Below are 9,799 nucleotides of genomic sequence, written 5' to 3'. Positions count from 1 at the left end.
CTAGAAGTCATGCGACCGCACTTTTCTGTATTTTCCCTCTATTGATTTCCTCCATTGTGTGTGCGCATTTCCTATAACTGTAGCACAAACTCGAGCGTGGTAGATACTTGTTTTTATCATATTTTTGATATTATTTTGTCATTACCCGTTTGTAAACTACAGATCGTTTTCGAATCAACATTTTGCTTCTGTTTGGTTAACGTAAATTGACTTATTGGTTCTTATTAAGTGTTAAAGAAGCGTAGAAAGAACGTAGAAAGCGAAAATCTTATGAGAATTTGCGTGCCAGTGTAATGTTAGTTGCCTACAAGTATTTCAGGATGAAAAAAGAACTCAAAACTCAAAATGTTTATTAATTTCAGTTACATGTAGGTACCTATACTTAATTCTTAATTCTAGGAAATGGTTTTGTACATCATACGCACTTACTTTAAGTTAAATCTGAGCACTTATTTACATTCTCCTGCTGCAACATTGAACTTTGTTCCAAATTCGCAAGCAAATTGGTAAGGATACAAGATTTTTGTTATTTTACCCTCCATCGTTGCGTTTACGCACATATAATACAATCTCGGGTTTTTTCCAACCATTCCTATGTCTAACGGTTTTTTACAAAATGGAATCGGATTGGCTCTGCACTTGTTATTGACCAATTTGGTACTACAGAACGTTGTAATCGGATTATAACCATAATGCTGCGATCCATCCGCAGTGCATTTAGCAGCCCTATGTTCCAATGGTTCTCCCACAACCTTTGGCGGTAAGCAGAAGTGATACGATTCGCAGTCGTAAGGATCGGGAAAAATTCCACTGGAGGAACATTCAAACGCCGGTACTTCGGTGGGGATAGGCGTGCTACCCATCACGCATCTTCCCTTTTCGCAAACTGTTCCAGCCGAGCACGTTCCTACCAAATGTATTCTGCAGTTAATACCAGGGCTCTCACAGCCGCATCTGACTACCTCTGAGCAGGATTTGCAGGCCAATCCAAGTGGAGGGGTGGCGAATTTGCAAACCTCATTAGCATCTGTCTGTGGTGCTTCACGGTAAATAGCATGAGAATTGACAACGTTGACTGTGATAATACAGTGAAGTACCTAAGAAATTGAAGTAATTAGGTACCTGAGCGAAAAACGCATTTCATTTGGATCATGTGATACGCTTGCCCTATTTTTCGTGTGGCACAATCAAGAATGTCCCCTTTGAAATGCGAAATATAGCAATTGTTCAATACTTACAGTAAGATTAAGAATTGTGATACGAGATGGTTGCTTCATGTTTTTAGTACGTTACGGATAGAATTTGAAGTATTGTTATGAAACCAACACTTTTATATCAAAATGGCCCGATCTTCATCTAAGGATAATATGTCGATAAGATTAGTAGATTAAACTTTTTGAACAAAAAATTCGAGATTTGCAGATAACCAAATAATAAACGAAGCTCAGTGTAAATTGATATATTGCAAAACGTGTTTTATTACGCCGCGCTGCTATAGCGTATCTTTGAATATAAAATTAGGAAGAAATCTAACTAAATGGGAACTTGTGGTTCTGTGACAATCGGCAGAGAGGCAAGGTGTACCTCTCCCACTTTTATAATAATATAATCGGTTTTATAGCGAATATTATGCTACGAATTGCGTTTGAACTGAAGATTTCAATACCTACTGTGTTCTTTTGTTGGTACGTATTAAGGCTGATTCTCACTATACATAACGTTTCCATACCATATCCATTCCATAACCATTCCGTAAATTATTATAGGCTACGAAATTGACCTTTAAGTGATATGAGCGTAAGACATTCAGTCGCGCGCTAATACACATTCGCCTTCCATATGTGAACGGAAAGGAGAATGTGTATTAGCGCGCGGCTAAATGTCTTACGCACATATCACTTAAAGGTCAATTTCATAGGTATAATAATTTACGGAATGGTTATGGAAAGGATATGGTATGGAAACGTTATGTTAAGTGAGAAAATACTCGCGCGCGCTTTAAATGAAAACGTTGCCGATCCAATTGAGATACATAAAATGTTATAGAACAAAAATTGGAGACAATTAAATGTACTACAAAAAAGTCCGCGATGGACGGCATATATCTATCTTTAATAGTTTAGCCATATCAACCATTTAAAGTGGCGCATCTTAATTGCGTTGGCATTCATAGTATCTTTGATTGCTTATCATATATTAAGGGTTGAAGATACATATATGCCATCCGGACTTTTTTGTAGGAAATTAAATTCTCTACAGTTTATCTTTTACAACTTTTTTTGTATCTCTTTTTGTTTTCTTAGCGTTTGTGAAAAAATGTACGCACATCTAAATTTGAACTTTTCATAAACTTTTTAGTTAAAACAGAATCTGGCGTAGGTACGACTCGAACCCTTGACCTGCATCTTTTAATAATTTCAGGTCCTTTTGGAGGTTGGGATCTCAGATTAACAGAATCTGAGGTTGGGATGATCGAAGCGTTGTAAAAATTGAAACTGTCGTTATTTTTTTGACATTCTGCTCTAAGCGCAAAGGAGATATGGGAAAATGGAAAATGAAAAAAAAGATAAGTTCTTATTTTCATGTTTATTATTAGTGTCTAGTTTTAGTGATCGAGCTCCTAGCGAGTATATAATTTGGTGTCTGTCCGTTTGTCCGTTAGCACGACATCTCGAAAACGAATGAGACGATTACGATGAAATTTTGCAGGTAGTATCAAATTTGTCGATCAGAGGTCGTGAATTGGTACTGTAGCCCAAAAAATAATGAAGGCCCTTTTGACATCTCCGTTAGTTATGAACTGAATTGCATGAAATATGGACTTTAACTTTAGCAATATAATACGCAATGGCAAAAGTTGAGCCTAATCGATTCAAAATTCATAGTGCTCTTTTGGTATCTCCGTTAGTTATGGATCGAATTGCAAACTTTTTTATTTATAAATGTATTTAAATGACATGTGATATATTTGATGCACTTGGAATAAAAGCAGATGTAACGCCATTTTCAAAATTTGGTTTAGCGCATGCGCAGTGCCAACTTTCATATTTATTTATTTTCTTATGAACATAACAGGTTACCCAAATAACAATGTTCATGTATTGTTAATAAAAAAAGTATTCGACAACATAAAGAATATAAAAAAATATATGTTAGGATTATTAAAATAAAAAAAAAACAAAAAAAGGAATAAAAAGAAAAACAATGCTGTGAACAATTTTTTACGGTCCTTGGATATTGTCACACGATCTTGCAAACTGTCTTAGGGACATATAAAAATACCTATGGTGTTCTTCCATGCACGCACACTACTATAAAGATGAAGGCATTTTAATGAAATTTTATACATATATGCACTTGGAATAAAAGCAAATCTAGCACCAGGTTCAAAATTTGGTTTTGCACATACTATAATAGCCATAGCCAAGAGCTCGTTTGCTATAATTTTACACGTTTATTTTTACCCATATAATAATACACTATCAGAAGGGCGCGAAGCAAAGCACTATAATTCCGCAAAAGTACGGTTTGGCCAGGATGTCATTTCACTCAACAAAATCAAAAAATCAAACTTCAACAAATTAGAGACAAGCTGAAATTTGGCAAGGGACTTTGTTATAAGGGTCTAAATATCCTCTGAAACCCCAGCGTCGAGACGTTGAGCCCGTCGACCTAAAACAACCCCCTAAGTGAGATAAAATCTACCTTTTTTTAAATTTTTCTTAACAACTCTAAAATTAAGCATTTTAAGAAAAAATGTCAAGCGAGAATTGTAGAGAAAAAAATTTGCTACTACATACGTATACATCAAATTTGTTAGATGTTCAGTGGCCCAAATTTCAGCAACTCATTCAACTACTTAATCGAAATACTATAGTATTTCCTAATATTACTATAAAACGCCGGAAACTGTTCAGGTTGCCTACAACATGATGAATTCAATACCGCCTGCAAGGGGGTCTTCGAAGTGACCCCCCATAACTTTCAGCAACCACCCCCCACCCCAATCGTGGGCGTCTCGACTTTTCCGGCAGCTCATCCTCCGTTTAGTTTCTACTTGCAGTTAGTGTTGCCGTGAAAAGTCAATATTTTCCAAACTCTCCTTTTTTATCGCATTTTTGCCAATTTTTCAGTGTTTTTCTATCTTCTTCTATAGTTTGGGTCCGATTGTTTTCAAATTGGTGTCGTCGGAGAGATCTTGTAGACGCGCCGAACTCCTGCGTGACGACATATTGCTTTTTCGGAGAGGCGAAATAAACCAACCTTTTGCAAGGCGCGCATGTTTGAGGGGTAATGGGCTTGGGTCGCCCAAAAGTTGCCTTTCGGATAAAAAATTGTACTTGCAAAATTTTTCTAAAGGAAAACTAAAAAAACTGTTCACTTTAGAAAAATTTTGTAAGTGCATCTTTTTGTCCGTTTTTTATGTTCTTTCCATTTATGCATAGTAAAGATATAACGGGTTCTCCAATAAGAGGTTATATTTTGAATAGCCCGCTATTTCGGTAGATGTCGGTTTTGGAGCTGTCATTTTTTGACATTAGACAAGTAGAAACTACGCCATTAATAAAAATGGAACGATTCACGCTTCAACACAAACACAAACAACGGAACCATTGATCTTTTACGGGAAAAGTTTCCGGGCCGTGTCATCTCTCGAAGAGGTGATCACAATTGGCCACCTCCTTCCTTTGGGGCCACGTGAAAGACAAGGTCTACGCCAACAGCCCAGCATCGATTCAAGCCCTCAAAGATGGAATTCGTGAGGCTATCGAGGACATAGGGCAGCCACTTTGCGATTTGGTTATGGAAAATTTAATGAAAAGGATATGGTCCTGTAGGCGTGGTCCTGGTGGTCATTTAGCTGATGTTATTTTCCATTATTAACGGCATACCTTCCTCTTTATAATCTAATAAACATCCGATCATTTATCTTAAAAAATGGCATTTTCCTTGGAATATCAAAATAACACCTCTTATTGGAAAACCCGTTGGTTTCCATTTGAAAATTTCAAGTTTTTGATCAAAAACCGATTGTCAACTTTGAACGATTATTCGTATTATTTTCGAATCACATTTGAAAATCAGACCAATAACATTTAATAGCGTAGATTTTTAGCTGTCCATTCGTAAAAAAAACCATTTTGGTAAGTTGTCAGACAACCGTAATATGGCTAATTTACTGAACCTCTGAAACTGTGAAAAAATGTCAAAAATGTCAAATAACTTCGAAACCATGTCAGTTAAACATATCATCATATTGACAAAATCATACTGACTTTTTATGAGGAATTCAAAAATAGCATCAGAAAAGATAGTGCCGTTTGCAATAAGAAAGTTCCGGTATCGTTCTGATACAACCGGAAAAGCGACCATCTTGAAAATATGTTCAAATGATTCCTTTTGATCGATTATTCAAAAAAGGTAATGGATCCGGAATTAACATTCCAAACCGTTCCTGAGGTACTTCTAATGGTCCACTTAAAAACATGTATCAGATGGCATAGACACCAGTGACAAAATACGAAGTGGGGGGGGGGGCTACCTATACTTGGCCCGTCCCAAATGTGTTTTCGGATTGCTAAAAAAAGATAATGGCGCAAGAGTTATTATCGGTGGCGCGTGTGAGCGCATTACTTCATAATAAAACGACATCAAATCTCAAAAGGGGGGGGGGGCAGGGTTAACGCTCCTGAGTGCAAGTACGAACTAAACGAACTACGGAGAATGAGGTGCCGGAAAAGCCGATACGGCCGAGTTAGGGTTCACTTCGAAAACTCCCTTACAGGAGGCAGTATTCAATTCATCATGTTTTAGGCAACCATAGTGAATAGATTCCGGCGTTTAATAGTAATATTAGAAAATAAAATACCATATACCTAGTATTTCGATTAAGTAGTTGAATGAGTTGCTGACATTTTCGCCACTGAACATCTAAAAAATTTTATGTATACGTATGTGGTAACAAATTTTCTTCTCTACAATTTTTCTATCTTGACATTTTTTCTTAAAATGCTTCATTTTAGGGTTATTGAGCAAAATTTCAAAGAAGGTAAATTTTACGCCACTTAGGGGGTGGTTTTGAGGTGACGGGCTTCACGCATGGGCACCGTTGGGCCGGGTGTTCGAACCTGAACTGAGCTAAGAATTTTTCATCTTTGACAGAGATGGGAATTTCCTTAGATGAGTGTCGAGCATTCTGCCGGCTACTTCGAATTAGGTTTTCCTAATTCGTTAGGTAAATACCGAAATAGTATAGAACAACTTAAGACCTTCTGCAGAGGCACCACTAAAAATTATTATGCGGATCACTCTGTAATTGGGCGCAAGCCCGTTGAGAGCCCGGGACAAGAGAGGGATAATAAATATAGCAAATCATACATAGCGCCAATAATACTATGGACCCATTACTCTTGGTGTTGGTTTCTCTTTAAGGTACAGTTGATTGTCTTCTTCCATTCGGATACCTCTGCTAGCTTTTGTTGAAATATATCACGTGAAAGATTGATATATTTTATATACGGAATGCCATCTAACTTTTGAATATTAGTTTTGGTCGAGATCTTTCCTATACTATAGGACAAATTTGTAAGGTTGTTCCATGTGATATCGTCGTTTGAGTCTTAGGATTGTTACCGAAATGGTAAACATTGACAAATGGACAGTTCGATAAATTCTAATTGAAGATTGGAACGTGAAAAAGCGATCGGAAATGGCTCAAAAGATTTTAAGTGATGAGCAAAAAAATTTAGAAATGATTTATTGGCAATCTGGGAACTATCTCAGGGGAACCATATTTTTCCAAAAAAATGTGATAACTTGTGTAGAGGCATTGACTTTTCAATATGACCCCGAAATGAAGGATCGGTTGATATAACGGAAGACCGCTTAGAGCCAAAAACAAGCCAGTGAAATTTCAAGGAGATAATGATCGTTCGCGGCGTTATTCCGACCGACTGGGTTCCAGGGGGGCAACTGTCAATCAGTTGTACTCTTTAGAGGTTCTGAAAACCCTACGAAGAATGTTCAGAAAAGAGGCCAAGTGGGTTTCTCCATCAAGCCAAACGCACTTTGTCACACTGTGCTATGTTTGAAGCGATACTCTCTCGATTTGGCCCCGCGTGACATCTACCATACCCACAAATTTAATTGAACGTTGAAGCGGCCACTTTTTGAAACTTTGGAGACCGTAAGTGCTTGTTCACAATGGACATAAGCATAACAAAAACATAACAGATACATAATTCATAATGTTGAATAGTAGCAAACCAACGTATGTGTTCACAATGATTACATAATTTTTATTTTTTTGTAAATGTTTGCGTATCTTTTATGTCGTACCGAAACGGTACATAAAAATACATAAAGTTGGGTCGGTTTCAACTTTACGTAGGTTTTATGAAAAATCTAGTGGAATTAGGTGTATTTCTGTTGGGTACAAAGATGCAGCACTGCGCTGTTGGTTTGACATTTCAGTTACTATACGTCTAACGTTGATGACATCTCTTCTGCCAACATAATCTGGTAATTTTGAAATTGGTACATAGTTTTTGGCGGATTATTTCATAGTTTGGTGTGGTTTGGTCGTTCGTGCGTTATTCTTTGATTATCCAACCCGACATGGAAAATATAGACGTCGAATTACTAATTAGTTTGGTGCGATTAAAACCCTATTTATTTAATAAAGGGGACAAAAGATATAAGGACCTTGTCCTGAAGGAGAACGCGTGGAAGGAAATAGCGGATACGCTTAATTCTACTGGTAGGTTTAAATTTTCATTTACTGTGATTCAGACACACGATTCTTATTATTTTTGTGCAGTTCCTCAAATCGTGAAATTGTGGAAGTCGTTGAAGGATCGATTTGGACGCGAAAGAAAAAAGATCAAAATTATCCCTAGCGGCAGTGCAGCTGGGGAGCGTACAAATTGGGCTTGGTACGATGACTTGTCGTTCTTGAACGAGTTCATCACTGAAAGACGAAGGAGCTCTAATATGAACAAATGTTCAGGCTTAGAAACTAAGTTGTCCACACAAGATATGCTAAACAGCCAAGCATCAGTTTCATCAATGGATGGTGGCAGTGACGTCGAATCGCACAGTAACGGCATATTATTGGTTGAATCTCAGCCTCAATATAATATGCAGGCTGCAGATGGTATGTTACTTCACTTTCCCTATTTACGACTTTATGTCTAAATTTGTTACCGATTTAAATGCAGATTCGCGAGAAATACCATTTGCAACAACCCCATCTTCTGTACCAACACAGCCGGTGAGGGGTATTATGAAGAAAAGTAAAAACATATCACAGGCACGCGAGCGTGCGGATATACCTGCTGACCTCCTTCCTGATGGTATGTACCTACCTAAGTAAACTGTGTTAACGTTACTTCATTTACTTACTTATTCATATAATTTTATTTATTTAAATTAATTAAATATCATTAATTTATTTTACAGAAGTGATACGCCCTTCCACGTCTACCAAGCGGCTGGTGGAGACGCCGTCAACCAAGCGCCTCGAAAACACTCCGAAGAATCTTCTAAAAATGTCGAATGCAGTTGATACGTGCATTCTGGACACACTGCAAACTCTTAACAACAGAAAAGTCTGTGAAGAGTCCGCTTTTGGAGAGTTGGTGGCTACTGAACTGTCCCGAATTAAGAATACCTCCAAGAGGAGGGAATTAAAACGAAAAATTGTAGAGCTAATTTATTCAGAGGACAATTATTAAATTATGTATTCAAATTATAACCATTGAACAAAATTAAAATTATTAAGCTATGTCCGTTTAACATATTCAATTTGTCCCTGTTTAAAACCCGCAGGCGTCAAAAAATATTTAGCTAGATTATTCCTCATTTGATTCGTAGTAAATGAGGCATTATTGCTGCCCAGTCTAGGACATGGTTCTAGGCTGCAACCTTCTACTTCCTGCCTCCACCGTCCCAAAACATCTTCATTGTCCACATAATTCGGTGGGGAATAGCGGTCCCGTGCTGGTAGCGAGCGTCTTATAAAATTATGCAAGCATACAGTGGCCTTTATTATGCTGTCCGCTGTGCCAGGTGATGCACAGATTGCTCGGTGAAAAATTCTCCATCTTGCAACTAATATGCCAAACGTATTTTCAATTACACGTCGTGCTCGCGATAACCTATAATTAAATACTGCTTTCAACACATTCAGCATTTTTCCCGAAAATGGACGCATTAAATTTTCGCACAATGGAAACGCCGCATCACCGACAAAAAAATATCCCATCAACTCATTTCTACCAGGCAATACATCTCGTCCTGGTAAAGGCATTGTTCCATTTGATAATCTTTGTCCAAATGTGGATGAACTAAAAACGCCTCCATCACTAATGGATCCATAGGCTCCAATGTCCACGTATATAAAGTTGTAGTCGGCATCGCTAACTCCCATCAAAATCACGCTAAAGAAGCCCTTGTAGTTGTAAAATAACGAACCACTTTTAGCAGGGGCGGTTACTCGTATATGTTTCCCATCGATACTCCCAATGCAGTGTGGCATGTTCCAGATTTTCCAGTAATCGCCAGCAATTTTTTTTAAATTTGCATCAGTTGGTTCTGACAATACGATTGGAGATAGTACATTCCATAATACTTCTAGTACTTCCTGTATGACTACACAAACCGTTGATTTTCCGATATGGTAGCTGTTGGCAATTGAAAAGTAGCTATCTCCAGTAGCTACAAATCTGCATAGAATACGCAAATAATATAGGTATTCTTTAAAAAATGTAAAAGGGTATTTACGTACCTCAAAGTGATC

At 37.5% G+C, this 9,799-nt stretch overlaps 2 protein-coding genes across 2 annotated transcripts; one reads left to right on the top strand and one right to left on the bottom strand.

The window, feature by feature from the left end:
- Nucleotides 1–410: 410 nt before the first annotated feature.
- Nucleotides 411–1,361, bottom strand: LOC116177844. Its single transcript, XM_031496980.1, has 2 exons — nt 1,239–1,361; nt 411–1,097 (listed from the first exon to the last, which is right to left on the bottom strand). The coding sequence occupies exons 1-2, from the start codon at nt 1,275–1,277 to the stop codon at nt 450–452; spliced, it is 687 nt and encodes a 228-aa protein (XP_031352840.1). The 5' UTR covers nt 1,278–1,361; the 3' UTR covers nt 411–449.
- Nucleotides 1,362–7,617: 6,256 nt separating this feature from the next.
- Nucleotides 7,618–8,735, top strand: LOC116179544. The gene is made up of 4 exons (XM_031499339.1): nt 7,618–7,759; nt 7,820–8,155; nt 8,220–8,354; nt 8,461–8,735. The coding sequence occupies exons 1-4, from the start codon at nt 7,618–7,620 to the stop codon at nt 8,733–8,735; spliced, it is 888 nt and encodes a 295-aa protein (XP_031355199.1).
- Nucleotides 8,736–9,799: the final 1,064 nt, after the last annotated feature.

This window comes from Photinus pyralis, unplaced genomic scaffold, assembly GCF_008802855.1.
Source record: "Photinus pyralis isolate 1611_PpyrPB1 unplaced genomic scaffold, Ppyr1.3 Ppyr1.4_LG8, whole genome shotgun sequence".
NCBI classification, from domain to species: domain Eukaryota; kingdom Metazoa; phylum Arthropoda; class Insecta; order Coleoptera; family Lampyridae; genus Photinus; species Photinus pyralis.
The sequence above is the reverse complement of the archived record's forward strand: the minus strand, read 5'-3'. Positions and strand labels throughout refer to the sequence as shown.